Source organism: Panthera uncia, chromosome C2 (genome assembly GCF_023721935.1).
Source record: "Panthera uncia isolate 11264 chromosome C2, Puncia_PCG_1.0, whole genome shotgun sequence".
Lineage (NCBI taxonomy): Eukaryota > Metazoa > Chordata > Mammalia > Carnivora > Felidae > Panthera > Panthera uncia.
This window is the reverse complement of record NC_064810.1, coordinates 80,063,329-80,082,841: the sequence shown is the minus strand read 5'-3', so window position 1 is coordinate 80,082,841 and position 19,513 is coordinate 80,063,329. Positions and strand designations below refer to the sequence as shown.

At 41.4% G+C, this 19,513-nt stretch overlaps 1 protein-coding gene across 5 annotated transcripts in view; it reads left to right on the top strand.

Annotated features, from left to right (window-relative positions):
* MAP3K13 (mitogen-activated protein kinase kinase kinase 13) overlaps window positions 1-19,513 on the top strand; it is a 172,800-nt gene that overhangs the window by 137,067 nt on the left and 16,220 nt on the right. For all 5 annotated transcript variants that reach the window (XM_049628436.1, XM_049628437.1, XM_049628438.1 and 2 more), the window contains 6 exons: window positions 1,841-1,999; window positions 3,966-4,124; window positions 4,573-4,681; window positions 12,480-12,589; window positions 13,556-13,672; window positions 14,366-14,503. In XM_049628436.1, coding sequence (XP_049484393.1) covers window positions 1,841-1,999; window positions 3,966-4,124; window positions 4,573-4,681; window positions 12,480-12,589; window positions 13,556-13,672; window positions 14,366-14,503 — 792 coding nt within the window. The remainder of the gene's footprint in view (window positions 1-1,840; window positions 2,000-3,965; window positions 4,125-4,572; window positions 4,682-12,479; window positions 12,590-13,555; window positions 13,673-14,365; window positions 14,504-19,513) is intronic.

The following is a 19,513-nucleotide window of genomic DNA, read 5'->3' as shown; positions in this document are numbered from 1 at the left end:
CTGCTTTACTTGCAAATGAACTCTATTTCATTGCATATGTTCACATTCTTACACAACCTGTTGCTTTTGTCATCCACTACATACACATAAGGGACACAAAATACTGCCCAAGGCCTCTTTGAATGGTCTCCTTAACCACCTTGTTCTCCTGGAGAATTCACTTTAGAGGAAGAGGTCAGGAAATTTTAGAATATATAAAGTCACATGCTACTTTCTTTAACTCCTCTCATTTAGAGATTAGAGTAATAAGTCACCCAATGAGCCTTTCCCTCCATTATCAGTATTCCCCTGAACTTCCAGCAGCCTTGGCCTCTTTGCATTCTAGGCTAACTTTGAGAAGACAAAGATCAGTCTGGCTTGTAGTAAAGAGAGATTCCATGACCTGCCATTAAATCTTAGGCTGTGTGACCCCAGCTTTGTCTCAGAGAAGACCTGACAAAAGTTCCAACCTCATGTGCTCTTTAGTCTGTCCCCATGTCCATTCCCTCTTCTCATGCCAAGAAATCCCATAGTGAGCAGCACAAAAGAGACAGAAGAGGAAGCGTCTAGTATTTTTCTTTCTAGGGGCTTATCGCCTTTTCTGACTTTCATGGTATATGATACCATCAGTTCTGCAGTTATGCCAGATACCCCATAATATTTAAATCCTTATGCATTTTCACCAAGACTAACACCATTAAATCAAAGTGTGCAAATTATGTAAATTTTACATATCAGGTGCAAAGTCAGGTGTAGGATGTGGATGAAGGTATTCTAAAGCAGTTGTAAATCTGGTAAATAGAAAGCCATGTGACACTGATGGAGAGGGGGGCAAATGTGACATCCCTGGTTCAGACAAGGGAGGAGATAGAGAAGTTTCCTGTTTTCTAGCCACCTCAATTCTGATACTCTGAATATCAAGCCTTCTTATTATTAAAAATAGGTCTCTGTATCATTAAGCCTCTGAAACCCTAACTCATGAATATTCTAAAGTTCTAAACAGGTTATTTCAAGTGAATTCAGTCTGGTGTGTAAGGATATTACTATTTTGGATTCAACTGGTACCAGATTGTATTCATCTGCTAAACGAGCAATTTTCCCCAGGTAACATTTCAGATAAATACCGTGAAAAGGAGAACACGACTTGTGTGGAATCTGCTTAAGCCTAAATGTGTCCCAGCTTTTCCTCATTAGCTTTTAGTGTCATGGTTCCATGCATGATTTTAGTTGGCCGTTATTTAAACAATGTTTTAAAAGAAGTGTTTTTCTTAGTGATTTGTCTGAGACTGGCAAGGATGGAAACTGATATCTATAGAGGAGGGGTGTTTTATATATCTAATCTCATTTAATTCAAATGAAAATTCCATGAAGGCCATTATTATAGGCCCATAGTTCCGTATCCAAAACTCTTAGAGTCAGAGGATATCAGATAGCATTACCTCACACCCCCAGCAAAGTCTAGGACAACACTCTCTAATGAGCCACAGATAAATAAAATGAGTTTGCTTGATATAGATGAGAAAATATTTATATACTATTTTCAGAGTTTTCTGCATGTTTGAATTCTGGAGAACATACTGTGACCCAAATTGTCCCCATCTTACAAATGAGAAAACCAGCTTCGGAGAATTAGGTAGCAGAGGTCACACAGCCAGTAAGTGGTGGAGGCAGGCTCAAACCAGGTAGAAAAAGCCCACTATGCTGTGCTGCCTCACATGTTTGAGTGATGCTGATGCCCCAGTAATATTGGAACTCACAAGCTGAATTCCACAAGTAGGAGGCAGCAAACTAAGTTGCCAATTACAGTCATGGTGTTTATTAGTACTAATGATCTGGATGTTCTCTCTATTTCTTTTTAAAGTGTTTTGGTGACTCACACAGATGCAGTAAAAATTTCAGATTTTGGTACATCTAAGGAACTCAGTGACAAAAGTACCAAGATGTCCTTTGCTGGCACAGTCGCGTGGATGGCACCAGAGGTGATACGCAATGAACCTGTCTCTGAAAAAGTCGATATATGGTGAGTGGTGCCATCTGTCCCAACTAGAAAGCCTCTCCCACTTCACCCTATTAGACCTTTCCTCCTTCAACTCTTCTGCTTTCCCAAAATATTCTTTAGTGTCCCTCACTCCTGGCTGATTTCAGTCTCCTCTTATCTGAGGTACTAACCAGTGTAACGATGAATGTGTTAAGAAGGATTGAGAGATAATAGGGTGAATATGTATTTAGTAAATCATCAGTTTTGGAGACTTTCACAGAATGTGCTGAACTCTCTGGAAAATCGAAAATTTACTTCAAATAAGCATTTAGTATCAAAGTCTTTCTGAAATATATTATATAATTCTCAACTTCTTAAGTAAAATACATTAAACAAAGTTTACTTAGTCTTGGTGACTCAGACCATCACTGAATATATCAGTGATGTACTTTGCTGTAATACAGTTTATGTGCTTTAGAGCTATCTAAAGTATATAATAGGACTATTTGCCCTTTTAATAAACAGTCCCTATGAGCTATGCTTTTTTTTTTTTTTGGCCTTTTAAAATCTTTACCAGTTTTTCCTTTGAGATTATGAATCTTTACTATTAATAGTATATTTCCCTGTAGTTACTTTTCTTCCATTCTTAAAATTGGCTACTAATAACTTTTAGCCTTAAAAACAAAATAATAGCATATATTAAAATTACATGTAACACCAGAATAAGATAAAGTAGAAATGTGGGATCATTTGTAATTTGGGTAATTATTACCAACGCATCCTCCTTAGGGATTATACCGATTACATTCCCAACAGAAATGTATAAGTGTTTTCTCAGTCTCACCACCAAAATGTGTTAAATTTTTGGATTTTTGCCAACCGTCTAGGTAACAAATGGTATCTTGGGTGTGGCTTTAATGCACATTCCTCTCATAAGTTAGGTTGTTCATTTTTTCATATGTTCACAAACCATTTGTAATTCCTTATTTGTGAACTATTCTGATCCCTTGCTAAACTTTCTGATCTTTATTCTTATCAATTTATAAGTGTATTTTGTACACTAAGGAGATTAGCCTTTTGTGCATAGGAATTACAGATACTTTTCACCTTTGCTATTTTGTTTATGGTGTTCTTTCTCCATGCTAGATTTTTTTGAAAATGCTCTCCCCTTATGGCTTCTGGATTTCATAACTGGAAAGCCTTCACCACTGTAAGATTAGTAAAAAGAAAAAAAATTCTCATGTGTTCTTTCAGGATGTTTATGGCTTCATTTTTTCTTTTCACATTTGAATTTTTGATTCTTTGGGAATTTATCTTGATGTAAGATGAACTATAGATTTAATTTTTCCCCCAGTTGTCCCAATGGCATATATTGTGTAGTCTGTTTTCCCTCATTGGTTTGGGATGTCGCTTCTATCACATACTCAATCCCATATGTATTTGGCCTATTTATGGATCTTTATTACATTCACGGAGTCCGGCTGTCTATTCACGTGCCAGAGTTAATTATAAAAACCTTATAATATGTCTTAATATCTAGCAGCGTTGGTTACCCCTTACTGAATTTGTTTTTCAGAGTTTTTCTGTTTCTGTTCTTCTTATGGCAGTATTAGAATTTTGAAACTGGAGGGGCGCCTGGGTGGCGCAGTCGGTTAAGCGTCCGACTTCAGCCAGGTCACGATCTCGCGGTCCGTGAGTTCGAGCCCCGCGTCAGGCTCTGGGCTGATGGCTCGGAGCGTGGAGCCTGTTTCCGATTCTGTGTCTCCCTCTCTCTCTGCCCCTCCCCCGTTCATGCTCTGTCTCTCTCTGTCCCAAAAATAAATAAAAAACGTTGAAAAAAAAAATTAAAAAAAAAAAAAGTGAAACACAATAAAATACACATCAAACTAAAAAAAAAAAAAAAGAATTTTGAAACTGGATATACTTTTGATTAAAAATGAATAGAGAACAAAAATACAAACCAGTCTTTCTGCCGTGTCTTTGGTACCTGTTCCTGGTACTACTGTAGGTCTTTTGGAGTGGTGCTTTGGGAGCTGCTGACAGGAGAGATCCCTTACAAAGATGTGGACTCTTCAGCCATCATTTGGGGTGTTGGAAGCAATAGCCTACACCTTCCAGTTCCTTCCACTTGCCCTGATGGATTCAAAATCCTTATGAAACAGACATGGTAAGAAATATATTTCTCCCAATATTCTCTTTTACCTTCTTCCTCAAAACCACATTTAAAATTTCTCTAAAACTTCAGGGAAGTCTCTAATATGGATTTGGAACAAATCAACTGGTTAAAGACTGGTGGACTTGGAGTTATTTATAAATAATGAATTTGTTATATCCTGCTACAATAGGCCTTAATAAATGATAGCTATGGTAACTATTATTACTTTACTTGTCCTAAGGGACTATTATTATCAAACAGGTCACTGATCCTACAGATTTCCATTTTATTATTATAGGTTTCTAATAATTACATTTTCCTTTTGCTCCTCAGTGCATGAACACTGCCTGAGAAATAGCCAGGTGTGGAGCCAAAAATGTTTTTTATAAAGCAGAATAAAATCTTTATCCTCCTGGATCCAACTTCCGCAGTGCACAAGCTGTCTTTTTTTAACTTGTAGGCAGAGTAAACCTCGCAACCGGCCTTCTTTCCGACAGACGCTCATGCATTTAGACATTGCTTCTGCTGATGTTCTTGCCACCCCACAAGAAACCTACTTCAAGTCTCAGGTGAGTCTGGAAACTCTCTTCGAGTGTACTGAACACACAGACAGGGAGGTCTCGATGAGAAAGAGTAACTCAGAACCATTCCGATTCTTGTAACAATGATACAGCCCTAGTCATTGTGAAGCAGTAATTATGATCCCTCACACAGAGGAAATTTTGGAGCTTTTTAAACACTTAAGATATATCATTATCTCATTTGAAAGGAACATGTATTGGAATGTCATCCTCATAGTGGTGAAACTGTTGAAGAGTAAAGAGGAATATATTTGAATTAGAATTACTGCTGACCAGGGGCGCCTGGGTGGCTCAGTCAGTTGAGTGTCCGACTTCGGCTCAGGTCATGATCTCGCGGTCTGTGGGTTCAAGCCCCGCGCCAGGCTCTGTGCTGACAGCTCAGAGCCTGGAGCCTGCTTTGGATTCTGTGTCTCCCTCTCTCTCTGCCCCTCCCCCACTCATGCTCTGTCACTCTCTCTCTGTCTCTCTGTCAAAAATAAACATTAAAAAAAAAATTAAAAAAAAAAAATTACTGCTGACCTTCATGAAAAGATTGCTTCCCTTGAAGGGGAAAAGCTAAAGTACAGAGGAGGGAAGTGAAATACCAGAGAGAGAGAGCCCATGATAGAATCAGGCCCAGAGAGAACCTTTCCTCTACCTTTATGTGTCACCCACGAGCACCAGATAAAATGTAATTTTTTAAATGTTTATTTATTTTTGAGACAGAGGGAGACAGAGCGCGAGGGGGGGAGGGGCAGAGAGAGAGGAAGACACAGAATCTGAAACAGGCTTCAGGCTCTGAGCTATCAGCACAGAGCCCGATGCGGGGCTCAAACCCAAGAACTGTGAGATCATGACCTGAGCCAGTCAGACGCTCAACTGACTGAGCCACCCAGGTGCCCCAGATAAAATGTAATTTAATGTATCTGTTAGCCTTTACTGTCTTACGGACCATTCCAGACTTATGGCTTAAAACAATAAGCTTTAGTTTAGCTTATGGTTCTGTGGGTCCGCAGTTTGGGTGGGCGGTTCTCCTGCCGGCTTCCACTGGGCTCACTCACATATCTGTAGTCCATTGCTGGGTCCCCTGGGAGGCTGGCAGGTTCTCGGCAGCTTCATTCACAAGTGTGGTGATTGGCTGGCTGTCACCAAGAGCACCTCGGTTCTCTTCCACGTGGCCTCTTGTCCCTCGGCAGCCTAGCTTGGGCTTGTTCACAAGCTGTTATCAGGGTCACAAATTCGGTAAGACAGCAAGACCCAGGGCACAAGGGATTTTCAAGCCTAGGTGTGCACCATGCGTGCTAATGTCTCTTTGGTCAAAGCAAGTCACAGGCCAACCCCAGGATGAGAAGCAGACTTCACCTCTTGGCGAGGAAATCTGCCCTGGCACTCTGTGAGGGCATGGGTGCAGAGGGGGAACAATTTGTGACTGTTGAATAAAAATGCTGTAACGTCATAAGGATTTCATCTCTGCACTCACTTGCAGTATCACTTAAAAGAGTCATTCTCGGAGAAGACGTTTTATTAACAATTGGTATCTCAGTCTACCCCTCATCTCCACCCATCTCCAGTGGGTGATGAGGGTACCTACCAGGAAAGTATGTGTTGAAAAGAGTACCGCACTGGGAGGGGCATCATCCCTACGAGTTCAACAAGCCCTCCAGTATGCTTTACGACCTGGCCCGACTCGAGGCTTGGAGTACCTGCTTCTCACATGTCTGATAAATGCAGACATTGCCCATCAGACATTAGGGGATACCTTAATAAAAATACAAGGTGGGGGTTTTTTTGTTTGTTTTTTTTTTTTTGTTTTGTTTTATCTCGGACCGCCTAAGGACTGATAAATCAGAGACTTTTATCTTGTTGCCCCAAGTTCCAACACACACTCTATGGTCCACAAACATAGCTCTCCTCACAACTGTGTCTTTAAATAGTCAGGATTGCCCCCACAGATCTGTAGTGTTTCTGAGGAATTATTATGTAAGCAAAATGTTTGGTTTCAGAGAAAACGCAAGGATGTAGGGGGGTTGACTTTATCATATCATTTCCTATGTCCTTTGATGTGCATTCCAATAAACTCCCTTAGAACTTTCAAAAACCATGACCTCTCTATTCAAATACACATAAATAAGGGCCACTGGAAAAGAAATCTGCCCAATTTCTTTTTGTGTTAGTATTCCGAAAAAGACTTAGGCCCTTTCGTGAAATGAAAGAGAGTAATAGTAAGTACTTTCTAGGGAGTCTTTCAGACTTTAGGATATGATTTCAATCACAGCTTTGCTTCCCTTACCATAAAAGTATATATACCAGAATTTAGAAAAGCAGTTTTTGGTGACAGTACTAACTCACAAGCCATTGAGACCGCATAACTGTATATACTTGGAAAACTTCAAATTCTAGGCAGATTTTACCTGAATGCTCCCAGAACGTCACTTATGAAGCCAGTGACACATTTTCTGAGTACCCACCCTATGCAAAGTACAATGTCATGCAACTAAGCACCCACATTTGGTATCTTTATTTGTACAAACTCACTTTTACGAGTAAAATTGAACTCAGAAAAGTTTCTTTGGGGAGCACCTTGGTGGCTCAGTCGGTTAAGGTCCAACTCTTGATTTCAGCTCAGGTCATGATCTCACAGTTCATGAGATCGAGCCCCACATCGGGCTCTGTGCTGACAGTGCAGACCCTGATTGGGATTCTCTGTCTCCCTCTTTCTCTGCCCCTTCTCTGCTCATGCTTTCTCTCTCTCTCTCTGTCTCTCTCAAAGTAAATAAATAAACATATTCTTGAAGGGAAGAAGTGGGGGAAGAAAGGAAAGGGAAAACATTATGTTGGAAATCTTTTAATATTCATCAATTCTTCTACATTTTTCTCCCAACATGAAATTTTACCTCTCCTTAAATAGCCCCAAATCTGCTATCCTTGCTAGTTCCTAGAATTATTTCAGATACTTACAAGCTGATTTGTCTCTGGGTTTGAAATTCAGACTATCTCTGGCTACTGATAAAGTATTTATGAACTGAATTTATGTACTGAAGTACTCAGAAAAGCAACAGACTTGAGTCTAAGCCCTTGTCCTATGATCTTAGACAAGTTGCTAAATTTCTCTAAACCTCAGCTTACTCATCTAAACAATGAAGATAATCATCTTTTCTCTTCCTTATGGAGTTTTAGCTAGGATCAAATGAGAAGACAGAAATGCAACTGTATTGGAAACTAAAGAACTATCCGATTTAAGATGTTATTCATGGCCCACAAAGCTACGGAAATGAAGCTTCCTCCAGGTTGTTACATGCTGTCGAGCTCCTGAAACAGATAAGATGGCAGCTGGGGAACTCCTCTTCACGGTGCCTTGGTTTTATGCCATCCCAAAGGGGAAGAGCTGATTGTGCCCCTCGTACCTGAGGCTTCCCCTCCTCCTGCCTGCTGACAAAGCCCTGTCAGCATCAGTTATCAATCAGCAATGGTTAGCCACAGGTCTCCACTTTCCACCAAAACTGTCAGGCAAGAGCACCGGCAAGAGCCCAGCTGACTTCTTTCTGAGAGAAATTGCTTTAGCTGTTGCTCAGCCTACACACGTATAAAGATGCAGCACACACAGAACAGATGAACGAAGCAACCAATTTCAGTACAGTATTCGATTCTGCCAAAGCCACTGCCTTGTTCCTAGACAATAACCCATTCCTCCCAGTAGGCAATTATTGTTCCTGGTATTCAACTGCATTTGATATCAGTCTTTAGGAAACATTTTATCGGGGGTCCCAGATCCCTGCTGCTAGATGGGCCACGTGCCCTGCTTCTAAGTTCTCCCACCACCCTCTGCTTTTTGTACCATCTGGTTCCCTCTTGAGTACCACTGCGACCACTCAAATTCAGGGGCTGGGAGTTGCATACACCAAGCTCATTATAGGGACAGACTGTGCTCCTCAAGAGTAATCTCATCACGGGGTGCCTGGCTGGCTCAGCTGGAACAGCATACAATACTTTATCTTGGGATCATGAGTTCGAGCCCCTCATGGAATGTAGAGATTACTTAAATAAATTTTTTAAACTTAAAAAAAAAAAAAGAGCTATTTCATGAGCAAGTAGGTACTTGGGCAGAGGCTGGGCACTTACTTACCTGGGAAGGCAGTAAAGGGGATTCATGTGCCAGTAAAGGGTTGTCCTTGATGACCTCTAAGTCTTTTCTGACTCAGAATCTATGGTTTCCAGCCACTTAGCCTCCTACGGTCCTGCTTCTCTCTTCCTTCAGCTAGGCTGGAGCTGGCTCAACTTCTTTTTTTCCTCTTTAAAATCTGTGGTAAAATACATATAATACAAAAATTGCCACTTTACCCATTTTGAAGTGTACGGTTCAGTGGCATTCATTAAATTCACAACATTGTGAAACTGTCACCACAATTTCCAAAAGTTTTCATCATCCCATTAAGCAATAACTTCCCATTCCCTCCTCCCCTCGCCCCTGGTAATCTGTTGTACTTTCTGTCTCTATGAATTTACATATTCAATCTACTGATTGAATAACTGGAAGGCTGGAGAAGACAAAAACCTTTTAAATGTTGTGACCTTTCCCAGGCCTTATCCGGGACATTAAAAGGATCCAGTTGGGGTGCCTGGGTGGCTCAGTTGGTTAAGTATCCAACTTCAGCTCAGGTCACTGTCTTGTGGTTCTTAAGTTCAAAGCCCCACGTCAGGCTCTCTGCTGTCAGCAGAGCCTGCTTTGGATTCTCTGTACCCCACCTCTCTCTCTGCCCTTGCCCTGCTTGTACTCTCTCTCTCTCTCAAAAATAAACATTTTTTTGAAAAGAATTAAAAAAATTTTTTAAAGGATCCCATTAATGGTAATAACCTAGGTGTCACTAGATTTTTCCCTTACCTGCTTATGCAAGAATACCTTGTGAAGCACCTCGTGTTCCCTCCCTTCACTGCCCCCCCAGTGCATTTTGGGGGAATCCCCAGTAAAGAGTGGGGATCTCAGTAACTTCATACATTGTAACATCTGCTCTGCTTTCCACTGAATGGCCAGACACAGTAGTCTCCTGCCTAGTATCTGCTAGATATTACTTTATGGGTTAGCATTGTTTTCTGCCACAAGACCATAGTCCCCAGCTGGCATCTATTGGGTGCTGCCGTATCTTTAAGGCACTGCCATCACCCACTGAGTGCTGCCATTTCCTGCTGTAACTGAAGCTTGGAATTCTCAAGATTCCAAAGCTGCATATTGTTCTATTTACACAATGACCTCTTCCTTTCTCTGGTGAGTTACACTTTGTTAAAGGTAACAGAGCAGTGCTGTTTATGGCCCAGTGTTTTACAGGCATTTTAATGAAACAATGGGAAATGCTTCTCCACTCTTATCGTGGCTTTGTTATAGGTCAGGTTCATGTAGGATTCCTCCTTCTCTCATGCCATATGTTCTCTCCGAGGCACCTCAGTCTTTACAAATTGGTTTCAGGCCTACCCACCTTCCATTTTTTCAGATATACCCAGACATGTCTGCACTGAAGATTAAGTGCAAATTGGAACTCCTATAATGTAAAGATTCTAAGCAAATGTGGTGAAAGTCCAAAATTAACATCTACCAGTAACACTATACCTGCTGGGAAAATATATGATTAATCAGTACTGGTGTTTTCCCATATATCTTGTTCCGTCTTCATAGGGAAGGGGGTACTTCTTTTTGGATATCTCCTTTTTAATAGGTTCCAATCTTCAAAAGGGTTTATTTCCTCAAGAAATGGGAAAAAAAAAAAAAAAATCTATTCTGTGACATCTGATTCCTGACCACCAGAGGGAGATGTTTCTTTTCCTGGTCCCTTCTTTTTAGGTATTGTACTAGGATCTACTGATATGTTTTTGCACAAAAGAGGACACTTTAAGGCCCAGACCTGGCCAGCTCCCTTATCCTTTTTTGGTCTAACATCTCTTGATTGTCAATCTTAGGCTTCTTTTTTTTTTTTTTTTTTTTAATTTTTTTTTAGTGTTTATTTTTGAGAGAGAGAGAGAGAGAGAGACAGAGTGCAAGTGGGGGGAAGGGCAGAGAGAGAGAGGGAGACACAGAATCCAAAGCAGGCTCTAGGCTCAGAGCTGTCAGCACAGAGCCCAACGTGAGGCTCGAACTCATAAACCGTGAGATCATGACCTGACCTGACGTCAGACGCTTAACCAACTGAGCCACCCAGGCACCCCGATCTTAGGCTTCTTGAGGCTCAGATATTCTTTTTACTTCAGACTTTGATCTGATGATTGACAGAACAGCATTACTTTAGGAGCTCAACCAAACCTGCATTTATTGCTTAGATACTGTCAAAGACTGTTACCAAACAATGGGCAGTGCATTCTGGATCTGACTTTCTGATGACCTTGACTTTCTGATGACGTTGTTCGGCAGGTTTGGTGCCCAAAAGTCAGCTGACTGACAGAAATCTTTCTCCAATGGTCAGTCAACATATATAGAGAGATACAGGAAGGTCTAGCGTATTATAAATAGATTAGCAGGATGATCACTTTTTAAATACGTATGATATGATTTCCTCTAAAAACTAAATGAGAAATAGCAAATTTGGGGAGAAACCTTCTGGAATTTCACAATTACTTAAGCATAACTTCTTCCATGATCTAGAGAAATAATTTTAAACATGAATCTAAAAGTAATAGAATAGCTCCAGAGGAAGAATATGTAATTAGAGGCATTTAGTTATATGTCTAGCCTTTACTGGAAATTATCTTAGTCTCATTAGCTTCTTGGGGATTGTAGTTTATATGTAATTTGAGGAAATATCTCTTTTAGCTCTTTTCTAGAAATTGCCTGTAGACTATATTGCAGCAGAGGTTTTTCTATTCCCTAAAATTTAGATAAAATGGGCTTGGAATTCCATGCTCTGTGTAAAGTCCCGTGTCCTAACGCTTCTGTGAATTCCTGGGAAATTTATAATTTCCTGGTCCCTCTGGCTCTACCTTTCTAAAATTTTGGGGCCCCATCCCTGCCATCTTGTGGCTGTTTCTCTATCTTTGTCCTGTCATTGACCCAAACGTGAAGTTCAGCACCTTTCCTTGATGTCTAAAAAAACAAAAACACTCATCCAAAGTCAAGGTGAATGTCAGAGACTTTACTAACGGTTTAGGAAATTGGAAAGGGCTCACATTTTGAACAATTGAACTCACATATTAGACATTTATCCCCATTCTAAAAATTTTGTCCAACTATTAAATAGTTTAGCCATACTCTTTCTCCTTTCCTGTTCTTTCCCTCACACCCAAATTCCTGTATAATTTCCTATATTTTTATTCCCAACTCCTGTTGTTCCTTCCCCTTGGGTCTTCTACCAATATTTTTTCAAGGTATTTTCATAAACAGAACCTAAGAGGACTTCTGGAGCCAATTGTAAACATCATCATATTCTCACTAGCATATACTTATACAGAGGGTTATCAGAGCCTTTCTTTCTAACCAGGTCACCTCAGCCACCATCTTCACTTAAAACTGAGCTCTTATTCCAGGGGTGATGGCTAGTATGCCAGCTGTGATATTTCTGGTGGCCAGTATTATAAGAAAACTGGAAAAAGAGACAGCATCACATGTTGGACTAAATACAGAAAATAAGGTCATGGTGTGTGGGGTGGGGGGTGCAGATAGCAGAGCATGAGGTATTTTGCTGTAATCAACTAATAGTTATTGAGCATTTATTTGTTAAGTCTCTTCAGTAAAAGCATTCAGGGAAAAAAAATCTTGCACATGACCCCATGGTTCTATCAGGGATTAACACTCCTAGACTATTAACAAAGTCTAATTTGTCCTACCCAGGCTGAATGGAGAGAAGAGGTGAAAAAACACTTTGAGAAGATCAAAAGTGAGGGAACCTGTATACACCGATTAGATGAAGAACTGATTCGGAGGCGCAGAGAAGAGCTCAGGTCTGCCGCTCTGTCCTTCCCATCTCTTCTTGTCCCTAGATCTTCAGATACTGGCAGGAACTCTCCTTGTGAATCACCATTTTGCCTCGTACACACCTTTCACCTGTGCTACTTACTGTTAATTCTCTTTAAAAGTTAGCTGTCCTTTATACTGCTGTTCTGTCTTCTCCCTGCAATCTTGTTATCCTCCTTTATTATATCTCTGCAGCAAACACTCTTGGAGCAATGCTCTTTCTTCATTCAGTGCCTGTCCTAGGTGACCTGGAAGGCAGCACTTTATAAGACATAGCACCTGGTCTCAAGGTGCTTATGATCAATGAAGAGGTACAAGACACAATCATAGATAGCCACTGTATTAGGCAAGATCTGTACCACAGATAAGTGCAAGGTCATGGGGTCAGCCTTGATTGCATATTCCCATTAACATATAGTATTCTTATTAAGATACCGTCAACACTGCACAAAGGCTACAAATTATACACAAATCACATTCAGATTTTATCTGTGGCCCTCCTGGCTATTCTGTATAGCTTGATGTGACCCCTAAGGATAAACCAAGTGAAAGCTTGGGTTTCCCATCCCCCACTCCAACTTGTCAGAGTCATTACATCAAAAAGGGCATCCTTAAATTTAGATGACACTCAGACCAATGCTTTTTTTTTTTAATGTTTATTTTTGAGAGAGAGACAGAGTGCGAGCCAGGAAGGGGCAGAGAGAGAGGGAGACACAGAATCTGAAGCAGGCTCCAGACTCCGAGCTGTCAGCACAGAGCCCAACACAGGGCTCGAACCTGTGAACCGCAAGATCATGACCTGAGCTGAAGTCAGATGCCTAACCAACTAAGCCACTCAGGCGCCCCACACCAATGTTTTTGAGATAAACCATCCTGGTTCTTATTTCATTAGTGTGATTCTTTGTTCTCCCCCAAGGTAGCCAGCTTTGCTGATGCTGTATTTTCTTTGATAGGCATGCTTTGGATATTCGTGAACACTATGAGAGAAAACTTGAGCGGGCTAATAATTTATACATGGAACTGAGTGCCATCATGCTGCAGCTGGAAATGCGGGAGAAGGAGCTCATTAAGTATGTATCCAGACTTCTGTCTGTCCTTACTGAGTCGGGTCTACCAATCAGCAGAAATGTACTGCTCCTCCACACTGCTACTACTCAAAACTAAAAATAGCAAATACTTTATTCAATTACCCAACATTCCCTAAGGGATGTGCTGTGTGCAGGTCTCTTCCCCTGAAGAAGTTTCAGTTGGGTGGAGCTGCTGCAGAGCTCGTCGTAGAGAAATGTGCACTTGATAGCCATTTGCAACTTCACCCTATTGAATGACCCCAAGAAAGAGTCCTCATTTCTAGAAAAGCTTGGTGTGGATGAGTGGGAGCTTTTTGCCCCCCCACAGGGAAGTAAGGTGGCTGATGAAAGTGGTTTAAGGTATTCTTGACAAGGGCAAGAAAACCCGCTGGTCCCGACCAAAACAGCAACCGAAAATAAGTAGGTCATCTACCATCACACTGTGTCTCCCATGAGGTGTGTTGGGGGAGGGAAGGTCAGCCCCTGAGTCCACCTGAGAGTAGAAGAGCACAGTTAAGTCACATTAGTTGAATTTCATATCTTTTCTCCCCTTTTTAACCTGAATAGTAACCTTGTAATTCAAAGAGCATATATCTGTTAAGTGTGCCCGACATCTGTGAGTGGAATTAGCCTGTGAAAACATTCTGCCCATCTGTCTGCAGTGACTGAGATGTGGCTTTTCCTTTCGTTCTGCAGGCGTGAGCAAGCAGTAGAAAAGAAGTACCCTGGAACTTACAAACGACACCCCGTCCGTCCAATAATCCACCCCAACGCCATGGAGAAACTCATGAAGAGGAAAGGTGCGCCTCATAAATCAGGGATGCAGACCAAACGGTGAGACACTGTCCCAACCTGGTATTCAGAGAAATGGGAAAATATCTCCCTAAATATACGTTATCACATCATGGTTGGTGTGTCCACTCCGTAGCTCATCATTGGCACACTTGCCTCTAGATAAAACAGGATGGGAAAGCGAGAGAATGTGTCACAAACTCTAGGAGTCTAGTTTTTACTGTCTGAGGACAGAGATATTTATTGACTTAGCATGGAATAGTGAAAAGAAAAAGCACTGGGGGCCAGACAGACCTAGATTCAAATCCCAGCTCTGCCTCTGATAAACTGCATGATGTGGGTCACGTCACTTGACCTCTGTCAACCCCATAGGTAAAATGGTATAACGATCACACATGAGATTTCTTTTTCTTTTTTTGACCCGTAGCACACATAATTGGGTTCATCATAATTCTTGTTTTATGCAACATTGGTCCATGTATGTCCCACTTTTATTTATTCATTGAGTTCTTTTTAATAATGTAGTAAGTGTCTATAAATCTACCACCAAAAACAAAAGGAGGGGCTTTGATAATTACCTATACCCAACCGTGTGGGTACCGTCATTTCTACTCCTGCATGGGACTTCTGTGAAGTTTAAAAAGATAAATGTGAAGAGTGCCTGGGTACCTCAGTCAGATAAGCGTCCGACTTCAGCTCAGGCCATGATCTCATGGTCTGTGAGTTTGAGCCCCACTTCGGGCTCTGTGCTGACGGCTCAGAGCCTGCAGCTTGCTTTGGATTCTGTATCTCCTTTGCTCTCTGCCCCTCCCCACTCACACCCTATTTCTCAAAAATGAATAAATGTTAAAAAAAAATTTTAAGATAAAATTATAAACCATAGGTGCTAAAAATTAGTTTTTGAATAATTTTTTAAAAGATTGCCCTTTCCACTAATTACGGCACATTTTCCTTGTATTATTTTAATCTTAGAATGTTCTTCTAGTCAGTTGTTTTATTATCAGGCTCTGCTAGATCCCCATTCCTCCCAAATAATGGAGAATGGACTCTGTTCCAGCCAAGTAATGTAGGGGAGAGAAATGTCCCTAAACCTGGGGTATAGACCTAATGGTGAGACTTGAGAACAATGCAGTAAGGATCAAAGTAAGGACAAAATTAAAACCAAAAATGTATTTTAAGGCTTTGAGAATGGTGGCCATTCTACCATAGCATGACTAATAGAAATCTAAACTACTAAGGAGTAACTACATGGATTAATTCCAATTTTGCTTTTACTTACCACCCCTGACCACCTTCTAGTCAGTTCTGAGAAACTGTTTGCAGATGGCACCTGGCAAAACCTCTGAAGATCCCAACACCTCTTTGTTTTGCTGTATTAATCAGGGACAGAGTTCACCTTCTGGCTCCTACCTCCATTCCGCTACAGAAAAAACTAAGAGCTTTGGAGGAGAAAATAGTATGAGCTCACGTTTACTTTTAATTTTGGCTATGAGGAATATGTTTGGAAGAGTTTGCCATCATCAGCAGATGCTTAGTCTCCAAGCTAACTGAACTCATCCAGGAAGGCAACCTGGAACAGGTCTTTGAGCTGCAAAGAGTTCTACTTGCCCCTGAAGGATTTCAGTTTCAGATTATTTGGACAGTCCAATGATTAAGTTAGAAGCCCAGTGACCTTTGAGGAGATCAGAGAGGAAAAACCATCCACCATCTATGGTGTGTCAGTCTGGGTTCAGTTGGGGACTAAAAAGAAGAGAATCGGAGTTCAAGTATGGATCCACTAAGCCTATCACAAGTAAGTATAATCCAGTACAATAGTCTAAACACCTCATAATAAAGAGAAGCTTGGAATGGGGAAGAGCTAAAAAGACTGGGGTTTGAGTTATGAGTCCTGGCATTTAACCTATTTTGTGATGGATACAAGCCAATTAACCTGTAGGATCCCTCAGTGCCATTATCTATAAAATGAATATTGGAAAATGAATCATAGGAAACAAGTGTTTTATACATTATAAAGTGCTTTGTAAATGGTGAAGTGCTGTATCATTGTTATTCTGTGACATTGTTATTTGTACTGCTAGGTTCAATAAAAGCAGGCTTCACCTGACTTAGGACACTTATTAATTTTTTTTAACGTTTACTTATTATTGAGAGGCAGAGAGAGACACAGCATGAGCAGGGGAGGGGTAGAGAGAGAGGGAGACACAGAATCTGAAGCAGGCTCCAGGCTCTGAGCTATTAGCACAGAGCCCGACACGGGGCTCAAACTCACAAACTGTGAGATCATGACCTGAGCCGAAGCTGGTCGCCTAACCAACTGAGCCACCCAGTGCCCCGGGACACTTCTACCTCAGCTCTCTTTTAGGTCCCACCCTGGCCAGTCACTGTGTAAGTAGATACCCATAACTGGGCCTTGGATGGCTCTCTTGCCTCAGTAAAAGCCCCAGGACCTCCTCAATTCACATACTTTCTCTGGCACAATTTGGCCAGGTGACTACAGAACCATGAATCTGAGGCAGGAAGACGCTTATAGCAGCACAATACCCTGCCCACATTATTATATACCAGTGTTACCTGGAACTTCTGTTCTAAGATGAGCCTTGAACCGTCCTCCTGAGAAAGAAGAAAAACCCATCTCCTACAACCTGATACCTACTAATTTCCGGTGAGCCCTAGCTACTCAAATGCGGTCCTCAGTTCAGCATCATCTGAGAGTGTGTTAGCTCTTGGGTCGCCTGGGTGGCTCAGTCGGTTGAGCATCCAACTCCTGATTTCTCAGCTCAGGTCATGATCTCACAGTTCATGGATCGAGCCCCGTGTCATGCTCTGCACTGTCAGCACAGAGCCTACTTGGGATTCGCTCTTTGCCTCTCTCTCTCAGCCCTCCCCTGCTCGTGTGCTCACATTATTAGAAATGCAGACTCTTAGGCCCCAAACCTGACCTATTCAACCATTTTAATAAGCCCCAAGTGATTTGTAGGTACCTTTAAGCTTGTGCTCTGAATCTCTGATAAGCCAGACTGGAAATTAGGAGAAACTTCTTGTCTGGATTTTGCCAGTAATGCACTGTGAGACCATGAGGCACTTGGGCTTTGGATTCCTCCTCACATAAGGTGAAGACGGGACTGTATCTGTGGTTTTCAAGCAACGTCTGAGACACCCCTGGGCCCGCATAGAGGTGTCAGGGATTACTGCAGAAGTAGAGAAGATGAGGAGCGGGAGCCCTGGGAGGGGGTTCTACTCTGCCACCCCTCTTCAACTGTTCCACTATATCTGGCGGGGTAGGGCGGGGCGGGAGATATACTTGACATAAAACATCATATTAGTTTCAAGTGTACAATGTAACAATTCAATAAACATGTATATATTTTGAAATAATTATCACAGAACTCTAGTTATGTGATCCATTCATCTGCATAAATAATTCAGCATAAATAATTACATTTTGGGGGCACGTGAGTGACTCAATCGGTTAAGTGTCTGACTTCGGCTCGGGTCGTGATCTCACAGTTTGTGGGTTCGAGTCCCACGTAGGGCTCTGTGCTGACAGCTCAGAGCCTGAAGCCTGCTTCGGATTCTGTGTCTTCCTCTCTCTCTGCCCCTCCTCCACTTGCACTGTGTGTGTGTGTCTCTCTCTCTCAAAAATAAACATTAAAAAAAATTTTTTTAAATAAATAAATACATTTTTTTCTTGTGATAATAACTTTCAAGACCTCTTAGAGACTTTCAAATATGCAATATTTGAAACAGCTGACGATTGAACAACATGGTTTCCAACAGATGCACTTATATGTGAATGTTTTGCAGCACAGTCCGGTATATGTATTTTCTCTTATGATTTTCTTAACATTTTCTTTTCCCTAGCTCACTTTAAAAATACAGTATATAATACATATAATATACAACATATGTATGAATCCACTATTTATCTTATCAGTAAGACATCTGGTCAACAGCAGGCTATTATTAAGTTTTCTGGAGTCAAAAGTTATGCTTGGATTTTTGACCGTGCCTGTTATTCAAAGATCAACTGTATCATTAACTATAGTCTCCATGCTGTACATTACATCCACAGGACTTATATATTTTATAACCAGAAGTTTGCACCTTTTGGATGCTCTTCACCCATTTCACCCATCTTCTCCTACTCCCCATATCTGGAAACCACCAGTCTGTTCTCTTACTATATCTATTTTATATACTGAATTTTTCATAATTCATTTAAGAAAAAGATTCTGTTGTTTAAAAAAAGTTTGGGTCTTCCTGCTCTGTAATTTGCTGATTTGTGTCTATCTGGTCCCAAAGAAGGAAGGATGTAGTGGTCCTACCTGATATCCTCAAGTCTCTGCCCATACCCATTCATCAATCAGAAACCAGCTATTGTTTACCTGTGCACCCTGGAATCAGTGTGTGTGAGGTTTACCTTCAAGCTCTGGCTTCCTCTTGCACATGACCTACATGACCAGCCCAGACAGCACTTGAAAACAGGACTGTGAGAGGACCTCCTCCCATAAGGAGCCAGGACAATGCCAGGTCACTCCTCACTGGCCCTTCTCTTGCTGGGTCTGTTCAACCTCCTAGGCTCCGTACTGTTTCCCCTTCCTCTGGCTCCACCCCTTTCTCAGTCTTCCTTAAACATTTTTGAGTACTGAGTGTGAGCAGGGCTCCCTGCTAATGCCCCTCCCATACAGAGATGGATGGACATAGTCCCAGACCCAGGAGACCATGTCTAAACCAAGATCCTTGAGCTTAGCCTCTTGCCTAATTAATCTGAGGTTTCCTTCTCTTGTATCAGACCCCTGTGATTTGTGATCTTTTGTGGGATCTATCTAGATCCATCATCAGACAGATTTCTGATCATGGGCAAACCCATGCCTATGCTTTGGCATATTGACACCAGGCTGATAGATGAGATTATAAGGAAGAGATTAAGAAGCCTATAGGGTAGAATTAGAATTTAAAGGGATTGAGCACCTTAGCTAGTGAGGCACAGAATAATATCCAAAAGGAATAAAGGAAATCCTCTATGGGTGAACATCTAAGTTGCTTCTAATT